We start from the raw sequence: 14,029 nt of genomic DNA on the forward strand, positions 1-14,029 counted from the left end.
CTATGATAACTGCTCAGAATCTAAGGCCTGAATGATAAAACCATGAAACATTTCTAGAAGTGGAGACTTCATGTAAAACGGTTGGCTGATGTACTCTACCAAAATCATTCCACTGCTGTCAGTCCAGGGGCTTCTCCAGATTGAGCGTAACAGTAAAAATAAATTATATCTACACTACATGTGAGAAACTCTATCGCTTGTGTAGATAACAAGAAAACACCGTGAAATCAGTTATAGATTTCAACACTGAGAATCCAATTCAGCGATGACCTGACGATGTTCTCAGACGCAAGACGGAATGATAAAGAAAACACGAGAGGCCAATGGTCTACTCTGAGAACTCTTCGCCACTTCTCTCTGCATTCCACGTGGCACAATCAACACTGATAAGAAATTTCAAAATAGAAGTATCCTTGCCGGTGTCCACACAAGTCGGCTTGTTTATTTCGGCGCTCAGTATTTGACCAACTGAACTAATCGTCTTCCTCAGGTGTCGTTACAACAATCAATACAAAATACTCGCTAGAGCCAGCAACTCAGACAGTTGGTAAAACCTTGGGATGTGTGTAAGTGCAAGCGCAATTTCTCTCTCTCTCTCTCTCTCCTCCCCCCCCCCCACCCGCCCCTCTCCCTTTCGCACAAACACACACACAAACAAACACACACACACACACACACACACACACACACACACACAGACACACACACACGTGCTCACCTTTATTTATTGATTGGTGAAACGAATCACTTACGACAGGAGATGGGTACAGATAGGGCACAAATTTGTGTCCAGCCTCCATGATTTATTTTAGTCTTATGAAAACAGTCTTAATCGCGTTTTTTATTTATTTTGTGCCGACCGGTTTCAGCCAATCGCAGGGGCCATCTTTGGGGCGAACATATGATCGACTGCTGGTGGCGTCACGTCTACCAAGGTGTGGCAGGAGAAGTTACTTTATATCAATCGCTGTTACTCCAAAACCATGTTGTCCAAACATCCCTGATTTGTGTTTATTGTGATTTGCCTAAACTAATCGAGACGAATACCGTCACAGTTCTTTTCAAACCGACAAAGCAGAGTTCTTTTCGCAACTTGGTACTGTCAGAGTTTGTGTTCCGTCTTCAGCGGTATTTTAAAGCCTATTCATCTTGTTCACAAAATTATAGTAATCACGACTCGAAATATTCCTTAAATTAAAGGAAATAGTTGTAGCTACGCATGGTCAGCACGGTTAATCGGATTTGGCAAGGTTTGTTTAAGGGGTGGCTGGATGCCCTTCCTGCCGCCACCCCGTACCCTCTCCCTCCCCCCACGGGACGGAATTAGTGTACCCCAACTGTCTATGACTAGTGTAATCCATGGAATAGTTCGAATGTGTTCAGATGTCTGAGAGCCGTGTAACTGAGGCGGAACGTGGGAATTAGCCCGGTATTCACCTAGTGGGCTGTGGGAAACCGCCTAAAAACCACATCCAGGCTGACCAGTACACCGGCCTCCGTCGTTAATCCTCCGGGCGGACTCAATCCGGAGGCAAGCACGCCTACCCTAGTCCAGCGCTCTCAGCTAACCTGGTGGATGAAACTAAAGGCAATAGTAAAGTAAAAGTATTAAAAAAATTTTGCCCACACATCTGTCTGGCTTAGTAGTGATACGAAAGACGGGAGGCTGCTGGTCGTTCTAGGTTTACATGTCCATTGTAACAACTTAAGGGAGAATTATAATAGTCCCAAAGTCCTACGTTATGCTTGTGCATTCGTCACTTGAAGTAGAACACAAGTAGCTTATTGCAAGGATTAAGTGAAGCAAGGCATACTAGGAGAGGTGCATGCTGTGTGCCCCATACTATGAATCCCCTTGTGCCAATGTGGAAACCATATTTGAAGTCCGATGAAAGACAGTTCGTCACATGTCTTTCGCTGGAAAGACGTAGCCTCGGAAGCGTTCAAGGGCCGTAGCTTCTTACCTCCTGGATGCATCTAATCAGTCTCCCCTCGATACAGGACACACTTCGATAATGCAACAGCATAATAGATAAAGAAATAGCGTCAAATTTCCGACCAATTTCGGTTTTGCCAGTATTCTCGAAAATGTTTAAGAAAATTTTTTTAACCATCTGACAACATACAAAATATTGTTAAAGTCGCAATTAAGATTTCTAAAGTGTTCAAATATTGAGAAGGCTATCTACATATACAGCGAGAAATTAGTTAATTCATTCGACTTAAATTACAGGCTGTCCTTTAAAGTAAATAAGAATATTACCGTGTAGCAGGAAATCCTACAAAATGGTTAAAATTTTGTATCTTTCACAGGAAGCAAACGGTAGCATTAGAGAAGAGACAAGTGTTGAGCTATCAGGGCACCACCTCACTGGGAACTAATTGCATGTCGTGTCCCACAAGATTCCATCTTACAGCACTTACATTTTCTATTACATATCGATGGCCTTTCGTAAGTAACTCTGCCATATGCCGACACTGGGTTCGCATTCGGGAGGACGACGGTTCAAACCCGCGTCCAGCCATCGTGATTTAGGTTTTCCATTATTTCCCAAAATCGCTTCAGGCAAATGCTGGGATGGTTCCTACGAAATGGCAGGCCGACTTCCTTCCCCATCCTTCCCTAATCCAATGGGACCGATGACCTCGCTGCTTCGTCCAGTCCTCCAGATCAACCAACCAGACGCCATTTTCTTTTCTTTTTTTTTTTTTTTGCAGGTGATACCCTCATTGTAACAAATATCAAATCAAGTATAATCTTAGAAAGGTCGGTTAATGACAATTTCCTTGCCAGTTCTTTGTCACCAAAGTTTGACAGAACAAACAAATGCTGTTTAGAACATGTAAGAGGTTTCCCTTGAGTATACGTTTAAAATATGCAGACAAACAGATAGAAGAAGTTAACAGTGTCAAATTCTTAGGATTACAGCTTGATATAAAATTCAACTGAGAGGAGCACATAAAAGAATTGGTGAAGCGCCTGAACAGATCTCTATTTGCAATGCGAACGTTATTAGACATACATGATACAAAAATTAAAAAAAGCTAGCATACTGTGCTTAATTTCCTTCCATAATGTCATACGGCATATACATATATTTGTGTGTGTACACTAGTGATCAAAAGTATCTGGACACCCCCAAAAACATACGTTTATAATATTAGGTGCATTGTTCTGACATCTACTGCTAGGTACTCCATATCAGCGACCTCAATAGTCATTAGACATCGTGAGAGAGTAGAATGGGGCGCTACGCGGGGCTTACGGTCTTCTTATGTGGCCAAGTGATTGGGTGTCATTTGTATCGTACGCCTGTACGCGAGATTTCAGCACTCCTAAACATCCTAGGTCCACTGTTTCCGATGTGATAGTGTAGTGGAAACGTGAATGGACACGTACAGCACAAAAGCGTAGAGGCCGACCTCGTCTGTTGACAGACAGAGACCGCCGACAGTTGAAGAGGATCGTAATGTGTAATGGGCAGACATCTATCCAGACCATTACACAGGAATTCGAAACTGCATCAGGATCCACTGGAAGTACTATGACAGTGAGGCGGGAGATGAGAAAACTTGGGATTTCATGGTCGAGCGGCTGTTCATAAGCCACACATCGTGACAGTAAATGCCAAACGACGCCTCGCTTGGTGTAAGGAGCGTAAACATTGGACGATTGAACAGTGGAAAAAACGTTGTGTGGAGTGACGAATCACGGTACAAAATATGGTGATCCGATGGCAGGGTGAGGGTATGGCGAATGCCCGGTGAACGGCATCTGCCAGCGTGTGTAGTACCAATAGTAAAACTTCGGACGCGGTGGTGTTACGGTGTGGTCGAGTTTTTCATGGAGGGGCTTGCACCCCTTGTTGTTTTGCGTGGCACTATCACAGAACAGGCCTACTTTGATGTTTTAAGCACCTTCTTGCTTCCCACTGTTGAAGAGCAGCTCGGGGATGGAGATGGCGTCGTTCAACACGATCGAGCATCTGTTCATAATACACGGCCTGTGGCGGAATGGTTAGAATGGTTAGACGACAATAACCTTCCTGTAATGGCCTGGCTTGCACAGAGTCCTGACCTGAATCGTATAGAACACCTTTGGGATGTTTTGGAAGGCCGACTTCGTGCCAGACATCACCGACCGACATCGATACCTCTCCTCAGAGCAGCGCTCCGTTTAGAGTGGGCTGCCATTCCTCAAGAAATCTTCCAGCACCTAATTGAACGTATGCCTGCGAGAGTGGAAGCTGTCGTCAAGGCTAAGGGTGGGCCAACACCATATTGAATTCCAGCATTACCGATGGAGGGCGCCACGAACTTGTAAGTGATTTTCAGCCAGGTGTCCGGATACTTTTGATCACATAGTGTATAGTTGGATGACTCATCATGCTAAGTTAAAATTTAATAAGGATGGTTTGTGTTGTGACCTCAAGAACATCCTACAGAGACCCATTTAGGGAACTAGGGATATTCACTATTGCTTCCCAATACAGTTCTTTCAAAACAGATTTGTCATTAAGAATATATCTCTTTTTCAAACTAACATCTTAGTTCACGCAATCAATATCAGAAATAAGAATAATCTTCACAAAGATTTAAAGTCACTTACTTTGGTCCAGAAAGCTGTCCATTATTCAGTAACACTTGTTTTCAATAACTTGCCAGCATCCATAAGAAGTTAAACTAGAAGTAACGATCAGATTAAGAAGAATATAAAGGATTATTGGAGTCCAGCTCCTTCTACTCCTTTACTAGGACCAACTGATGTTAATATGTAACTAATAACATCAAATAATACGAGTACAATACGCTTCTGTACAGATCCAGTGCGGTCATGCGATCATTGTAAACATGAACTGTAAATTGATTTTCCTATTTGGTGATGCATGTCCACTATAGCCTAAGAATTGTCTTATGCACCTAAGTATATTGAAAATTTACATGTTTTGTGACAAGTTATTTATGACGTTTTAAATGAATTTTAACTTATTTCACATCCATGAGGACCATTTCACTTGGGATCTGTAGAAGGTACATTAGAATATTTATTGTGCATTTTTTTTCTGACGTGTTCTGCATCCTGTAGTATCTTCCAACTTTGGAACATCTGCATCGAACAATACGTATAATCTAATGTGAGGGGTGTCCAATAAATCGTGCAACACATTTTTTTCTCGGCCAATGTCGGTTGAAAAATATGGAATTTGCTGTGGTGCATCGTGGAGTATTCACACTTTATGAAGTTCTAATAAGTGGGGGCGTTATACGTAGCCTTTAAAATGGTGTCCGTAATGGAGGTACGTTAAAAGCCGAATGCTGTCGCTGAGTTTCTTTTGGCGGAAAACCAGAGCATCGCAGATATTCTAAGGCGCTTGCAGAATGTCTTCCAAGACCTGGCAGTGAACAAAAGCTCGGTGAGTCGTTGAGAGCGGCGTCTGTCATCACAATAAGGTCGGAGAAACCTGCCTGACGTCACGCGTGCCAGCCGGCCGCACAGAGCTGTGACTCCTGCAATGCTGGGACGTGTGGACACTCTCATTCGTGGTGATCGACAAATCACATTCAAACACGTCGCTGTACATCTGGACATCTCTGTTGATTGTGCTGACACACTCGTCCACCAGTTGCCCGCCAAATTCCTTGCCACCTAGCAAAAGGCGATATATATCAGTGAAGGACCATCTGTGTAGAATTGCTAGCGCATATGAGGTTGATCATGACGGTTTTTGTCTAACATCGTCACAACCCATGAAACATGACTTCATTGCTTCGCACCAGAAACAAAACGGCAATCCATGGAGTGGCGCCACACCCGCAGCTGGTAATGTCATGGGGACGGTCTTCTGAGCCTCTGAAGATGTTATTTTATTTTATGTTCTCCTTCACGGTGCAACGATCAACTCTGAAGTGTATTGTGCTACATCATGAAATCGGAGAAACAACTTCAGTGTGTTCGTCGCCACAAAAATGCAAACGAATTTCTTCTTCTGCATCATAGCACAAGGCCTCACACAAATCTGCGCACCTGAGAGGAGCTCACTAAATTTCACTGGACGGTTTTTCCTCGTCCAACCTACACCCTGAATTTCGAACCTTTCGACTTCCGTCTGTTTGCCCTATTGAAGGATCCATGCCACTGGAAGCAGTACGTGGTTGATGGGGAGGTTATTGATGCAGCAAGACGTTGGCTCTGACACCGACCAGAAGGTGGTACCAAGCGGGTTTACAGGTCCTTCCAGACGAAAGGCCTTTGTGTGGAAAGGAGGATACGTTGAAAAATATGGATTTGTAGCCAAAAAAGTGGGGAATGATAATATGTACTGGAATCCTGAATTGAAATGTGTTGGTTCAGTTATTGTACCACTCTCATAAGTAGGAGATGGGTGGCTCAGTGAGTGGTGCAGTTACATGCGTCTCTAGGGCAGTGGTAACTGCCAGTGATTTCTTCTTGATTACAGAGTGGCCAGTTTCATAGTAGAAAGGCGCAATAGATTCCGGTCTTTGCAATAAAACAAAGGTGTCACGAATGTTTTGGTTTTATTTCTCTGTGCTTAATGACCCGAAATGCCCTCAGGGAAAATAAGCAGACGAGAAATGTAGACACCTCATGATACTGTTACGGCATTGGGTCGAGCGAGCCACGACTGCTAGTTACGACATTCCGTACCAGGTACTGTAGTACTGCAAACCTCAGTATCCTACACTTTGCAAACTGCCATACAATGAGCCAGGTTGGTACACACTGAGCCTGAAGCAGCTATTTTTACGCCCCACTCTTTGTCACAACAGCTTCCACCGGAGTAGTGTATCTGGGCTTTGAGCCCAGCGAAGGATCACTTTCACAAGGGACTCGCCTCTCATCACCTGGAGTTAGACCGGTTATGTCGTCACGCAGGGTGCTGGCACCATGCTGTGCTACTCGTCGGTCCTTTCTTGGACGCCGGTCTCGGCACTGATACAGTCTCTGCGCCACCCAGCGGCCCCCACAGCATGTATCTGCCACAGGCCTGGAAGCACTAGTCAGATGGGTCGATTGCCCCTACCTACAGGTTTTACGCTACTCATAACAGCTTCAAAAACCACAAGCGAGATTTTCATATCTTCTTGCTTGCTACACAGAAGCTGTTATTCCTAGAGAAAAACGGAAAATGACCTTTTCAAAGGATATTTAATGTAGTTCAATTTTGTACTAGGATACGTTTTCGCTGGAGGCCACAGTTTTCGAGGTTTTCAAGAAAAACTCGTTTGAAAATCACTTTTGTACGTTTTTGTTGAATAATTCGAAAACTACGGCCTCTAGAAAAATTGTACCCCTGTAAAAAATGTAACTACATTAAATTTCCTACAAAAAGGCCCTGTTCTTTTTTGTATGGCTAGTACAAAAGTATAGTGAGTGAGAGAATATGAAAACCTCGCATGTGACATTTGAAGGTCTTGCAGGTTGCATAAAACCCATGGGTAAGGGCAGCTGAATCATCTTGTATGTGTGTGTGTGTGTATGTGTGTGTGGGTGTGTGGGAGGGGGGCGAGAGGCGGGGGAGGGGGGATCGGAATCGAATTGCCAATTGCCAACTGCCTGTTGTAGAGAACCAACAGATGAAGCAAATCTGGAGGCCATGGATAGGATTTCAACCAACTACTCCAGAATACAAAACCACTGGCTCATCATGGCATCACCTTGCTGATTGTCATTCTCAATAATGAGATCGACTGTCAACTGAGTTGCAGTAAACCTTTGTAGAGAGCACGGTATTTCATAAGCACGAGGGCTGTCAGAGTAGCCTGTGGTGGTTGTTATGCTCTTCAGTCTGAAGACTGGTTTGATACAACTGCCCACGCTAGGCTACCTTGCGCAATTTATCTCTGCAGAACTACTGCAATGTACATCCACTTGAACCTGCTTACTGACGCCCAGCCCTGGTCTCCCTCTCCCTCGCACTTTGCTTCACTACCAAACTGGCTATTTCTTGAGGCTTCTCAATATGTCCTCTCAACTGACCCTGCAACACTACATCAAATTATTCTTAAAGCTATGTGTATTTTGTATTATACATGCTATTAGGAACCTGTAATTGGATGACCTTATATGCACATGGCCAGAAAAGGCAAGCTTAATATATACCAGTAATTACGATTAGAAATCAACAAAACGTTATCTGTAAATTTTTGTAATTTGTTCATTACTTGTTCTTATATACTTTCTTTTATTTCTTCTTCTTCTCAGCCAGCCTACTTTCTCCTGCCTTGGCCATTGCTTATGTAAGCATTTGTAATTCTTCGTTAATAATAGTTGCGTTAACCCGCCAGGTTAGCCGAGAGCGCTAATGCCTTGCTTCCTGGACTGGTAGACGCGCCGACCCCGGATCGATTCCGCCCGGTGGATTAACGACGAGGGCCGGTATGCCTGCCACCTTGGATGTCGTTTTTAGGCGGTTTTCCACATCCCCCTAGGTGAATACCGGGCTGGTCCCCATGTTCCGCCTCAGTTACACGACACGCAGAGATTTGAAACACGTTCGCACTATTTCATGATTTACACTAGATGCAGACAGTTGGGGTACACTGATTGCGTCCCTGGGGGTATGGGGTGGCGGAAGGAAGGGCGTTCGGCCACCCCTTCAAACTAACCATGCCAAATCCGATTGTAACAACGCTGGCCCTGCCGAAATTGCGGACAAAGGCACAAGTGAACGAATAATTGCATTAATTGGAAATGGTGTAAAAGTGTTTTTTTAAGAGTAATAGGCCTAATCACCATTTTCACAGCTGACAAACCAGAGGTTCTGTAATAGGATTATCGGGGCGGGTGACGTGGTCGGGTTTGTAGGGCGTGGTTGGGTAGTATTTTCTGTAACTACTTGTAATGATTTCCAGAATCACTGCTTGCTACTGAGCAATCCTGAACCATTTTCTATACATCTGGAGATTACTAATCGTAGCAAACATTTCCAGTGCCTGCAGCTATTATTTCACTACGAAGTCCGACATCCAAATGCGAATAAAATTGGCGGACATTTAATAATAAATATTCACGAGGTTGCAAACTCGAAACTGGGAGCCTGTTACCCCAGTAGCAGAGAATGAGTCTACATATCTTCATTTTCGAATAATTTCGTTTATCGACGTAACTCTTCTTCTCATTCAGAGAGGAAGAGTTATAGCGCCTTCTTTTAGTCAAATTGTGTCATAAATTTCTTTTATTCGTAATAAGATGGTACTCTTCTCCATTTCTACTGATAATGTAACGTATCCGCTCGGCGTTTTTGTTGTTTCTATAAAACAATTTTTGTTTTTTAATTTTCTTTTAATGTGTATCATTAAGTTACATAACTTTTAGAATTACACATTTTACACACTGTTATAAGCAAAATACCTTGCGACTAAACTTAATCTAATAAAGTACAGGTTCCGATGCCCTGTTCAGCAAGTGTGTTCTGTTCTTAGTTTGGCCACACTTCGGCCAGTAACGCAGTGTGGCGAGTCACAGGATGGGTACAGGTGACGCGTGTCTTTTCGCAGCCCACCGTCATCTTCATGCCGCCGAACCAGTGGGTATCGCTGGCTCGCCATTCTCCGGAGGGCCGACTGCTCTCGGCGATGCAGCACGTGCGCATGTGTGCGGCAGGAGGGGCCGCTCTGAGCGCGGAGACGCAGGCGTGGGTGGAGGCGCGCACGGGCCGCCCGATGACGCAGTGGTACGGCCAGACGGAGGCCTTCCCGCTGTGCAACGTGCTCCTCAGAGCCCACGCGCCGCCACCTGGCTCCGTGGGTCGAATCAATGCCGGGCTGCAAGCCAAGGTACAGCGCTCAGTCGTCAAGGTTCTCAGGACGTCGCTTAACATTACTTACATCCAGACCTCCAGACGTCAGACGTCAGGTCGGTACCAAACGCTATATATCGAGACATTAGCGACCAAAACACCGATGTAGTTAGTGCCGTGTGCTGTCGTCCAGGAGAACGTGCCTAAAAGGTAAGTAATACACTACTGGCCATTAAAATTGCTACACCACGAAGATGACGTGCTACAGACGCGAAATTTAACCGACAGGAAGAAGATGCTGTAATATGCAAATGATTAGCATTTCAGAGCATTCACGCAAGGTTGGCGCCGGTGGCGACACCTACAACGTGCTGACACGAGGAAAGTTTCCAACCGATTTCTCATACACAAACAGCAGTTGATCGCCGTTGCCTGGTGAAACGTTGTTGTCATCCCTCGTGTAAGGAGGAGAAATGCATACCATCACGTTTCCGACTTTGACAAAGGTCGGATTGTAGCCTACCACGATTGCGGTTTATCGTATCGCGAAATTTCTGATCGCGTTGGTCCAGATCCAGCGACTGTTAGCAGAATATGGAATCGGTGGGTTCAGGAGGGTAATACGGAACGCCGTGCTGGATCTCAACGGCCTCGTAACACTAGCAGTCGAGATGACAGGAATCTTATCCTCATTGCTGTCGGTTCTAGGCGCTTCAGTCTGAAACCGCGTGACCGCTACGGTCGCAGGTTCTAATCCTGTCTCGGGCATGGATGTGTGTGATGTCCTTAGGTTACTTAGGTTTAAGTAGTTCTAAGTTTACGGGACTGCTGACCACAGATGTTAAGTCCCATAGTGCTAAGAGCCATTTGAACCATTTGAACCGCATTGCTGTAACGGATCGTGCAGCCACGTCTCGATTCCAGAGTCAACAGATGGCGACGTTTGCAAGACAACAACCATCTGCACGAACAGTTCGACGACGTTTGCAGTACCATGGACTATCAGCTCGGAGACCATGGCTGCGGTTACCCTTCACGCTGCACCACAGACAGGAGCGCCAGCGATGGTGTACTCAACGACGAACCTGGGTGCACGAATGGCAAAACGTCATTTTTTCGGATGAATCCAGGTTCTGCTTACAGCATCATGATGGTCGCATCCGTGTTTGGCGACATCGCGGTGAACGCTCACTGGAAGCGTGTATTCGCCATCGCCATACTGGCGTATCACCTGGCGTGATGATACGGGGTGCCACTGGTTACACGTCTCGGTCACCTCTTGTTCTCATTGACGGCACTTTGAACAGTGGACGTTACATTTCAGATATTTTACGACCCGTGACTCTACCCTTCATTCGATTCCTGCGAAGGCATACATTTCAGCAGGATGATGCACGACCGCATGTTACAGGTCCTGTACGGGCATTTCTGGATACAGAAAATGTTCGACTGCTGCCCTGGCCAGCACATTCTCCAGATCTCTCACCAATTGAAACGTCTGGTCAATGTTGGCCGAGCAACTGGCTCGTCACAATACACCAGTCACTACTCTTGATGAACTGTGGTATCGTGTTGAAGCTGCATGGGCAGCTGTACTTGAACAAGCCATCCAAGCTCTGTTTGACTCAATGCCCAGGCATATCAAGGCCGTTATTACAGCCAGAGGTGGTTGTTTTGGGTGCTGATTTCTCAGGATCTATGCACCCAAATGGTGTGAAAATGTAATCACATGTCAGTTCTAGTATAATATATTTGTTCAATGAATACCTGCTTATCATCTGCATTTCCTCTTGGTGTAGCGATTTTAATGGGCAGTAGTGTAGGTAACAAGTGATCTGCAGAGTACAGGAGAAGCATAACTGTGAAGGTCTGTCGTGGAGATCTCCCATAGGGTTCGCGGACGGTAGCTCAGCGAACGGTCAGGGGGATGGCTGGTTTGTATAAACTGAATTATGTATGAACTTGAAGAGATGTCATGTGACGACCGTCGAGACCAAATGACGAGAACAAACCACCAAAATGGAAAAACATAATGGGGAAGCTGGTAGAGCATTAGTCCTGCCAGATTTTATATTGTAATACATACAGCTAGTAATAGCGAATACCCTGTTCAAGAATCGCAAGAGGAGGAGGTATACTTGGAAAAGGCCGGGAGATACGGGAAGATTTCAATTAGATTACATCATGGTCAGACAGGGATTCCGAAATCAGATACTGGATTGTAAGGCGTACCCAGGAGCAGATATAGACTCAGATCACAATATAGTAGTGATGAAAAGTAGGCTGAAGTTCAAGACATTAGTTAGGAAGAATCAATACGCAAAGAAGTGGGATACGGAAGTACTAAGGAATGACGAGATACGTTTGAAGTTCTCTAACGCTATAGATACAGCAATAAGGAATAGCGCAGTAGGCAGTACAGTTGAAGAGGAATGGACATCTCTAAAAAGGGCCATCACAGAAGTTGGGAAGGAAGACTTGGGTACAAAGAAGGTAGCTGCGAAGAAACCATGGGTAACAGAAGAAATACTTCAGTTGATTGATGAAAGGAGGAAGTACAAACATGTTCCGGGAAAATCAGGAATACAGAAATACAAGTCGCTGAGGAATGAAATAAATAGGAAGTGCAGGGAAGCTAAGACGAAATGGCTGCAGGAAAAATGTGAATACATCGAAAAAGATATGATTGTCGGAAGGACAGACGCAGCAAACAGGAAAGTCAAAACAACCTTTGGTGACATTAAAAGCAACGGTGGTAACATTAAGAGTGCAACGGGAATTCCACTGTTAAATGCAGAGGAGAGAGCAGATAGGTGGAAAAAATACATTGAAAGCCTCTATAAGGGTGAGGATTTGTCTGATGTGATAGAAGAAGAAACAGGAGTCGATTTAGAAGAGATAAAGGAACCAGTATTAGAATCGGCATTTAAAAGAGCTTTGGAGGACTTACGGTCAAATAAGGCAGAAGGGATAGATAACATTCCAGCAGAATTTCTAAAATCATTGGGGGAAGTGGCAACAAAACGACTATTCACGTTGGTGTGTGGAATATATGAGTCTGGCGATATACCATCTGACTTTCGGAAAAGCATCATCCACACAATTCCGAAGACGGCAAGAGCCGACAAGTGAGAGAATTATCGCACAATCAGCTTAACAGCTCATGCATAGAAGCTGCTTACAAGAATAATATGCAGAAGAATGGAAAAGAAAATTGTGAATGCGCTACGTGACGATCAGTTTGGCTTTAGGAAAAGTAAAGGGACGAGAGAGGCAATTCTGATGTTACGGCTAATAATGGAAGCAAGGCTAAAGAAAAATCAAGACACTTTCATAGGATTTGCCGACCTGGAAAAAGCGTTCGACAATATAAAACAGTGCAAGCTGTTCGAGATTCTGAAAAAAGTAGGGGTAAGCTATAGGGAGAGATGGGTCATATACAATATGTACAATAACCAAGAGGGAATAATAAGAGTGGACGATCAAGAACGAAGTGCTCGTATGAAGAAGGGTGTAAGACAAGGCTGTAGCCTTTCGCCCCTACTCTTCAATCTGTACATCGAGGAAGCAATGATGGAAATAAAAGAAAGGTTCAGGAGTGGAATTAAAATACAAGGTGAAAGGATATCAATGATACCATTCGCTGATGACATTGCTATCCTGAGTGAAAGTGAAGAAGAATTAAATGATCTTCTGAACGGAATGAACAGTGTAATGAGTACACATTATGGTTTGAGAGTAAATCGGAGAAAGACGAAGGTAAAGAGAAGTAGTAGAAATGAGAACAGCGAGAAACTTAACATCAGCACTGATGGTCACGAAGTCAATGAAGTTAAGGAATTCTGCTACCTAGGCAGTAAAATAACCAATAACGGACGAAGCAAGGACATCAAAAGCAGACTCGCTATGGCAAAAAAGGCATTTCTGGCCAAGAGAAGTCTACTAATATCAAATACCGGCCTTAATTTGAGGAAGAAATTTCTGAGGATGAACGTCTGGAGTACAGCATTGTATGGTAGTGAAACATGGACTGTGGGAAAACCGGAACAGAAGAGAATCGAAGCATTTGAGATGTGGTGCTATAGACGAATGTTGAAAATTAGGTGGACTGATAAGGTAAGGAATGAGGAGGTTCTACGCAGAATCGGAGAGGAGAGGAATATGTGGAAAACACTGACAAGGAGAAGGGACAGGATGATAGGACATCTGCTAAGACACGAGGGAATGACTTCCATGGTACGAGAGGGAGCTGTAAAGGGCAAAAACTG

The 14,029-nt window shown here is 44.4% G+C and overlaps 1 protein-coding gene across 1 annotated transcript in view; it reads left to right on the top strand.

The window, feature by feature from the left end:
* The window catches only part of LOC126095478 (uncharacterized), a 105,014-nt gene that overhangs the window by 45,295 nt on the left and 45,690 nt on the right, over nucleotides 1-14,029 (top strand). Inside the window, exon 5 of the mRNA XM_049910269.1 lies at nucleotides 9,520-9,798. Within this exon, the coding sequence (XP_049766226.1) occupies nucleotides 9,520-9,798 (279 nt within the window). The remainder of the gene's footprint in view (nucleotides 1-9,519; nucleotides 9,799-14,029) is intronic.

The sequence above is a fragment of the Schistocerca cancellata genome, chromosome 8 (genome assembly GCF_023864275.1).
Source record: "Schistocerca cancellata isolate TAMUIC-IGC-003103 chromosome 8, iqSchCanc2.1, whole genome shotgun sequence".
In the NCBI taxonomy this organism is placed as follows: Eukaryota; Metazoa; Arthropoda; class Insecta; order Orthoptera; family Acrididae; genus Schistocerca; species Schistocerca cancellata.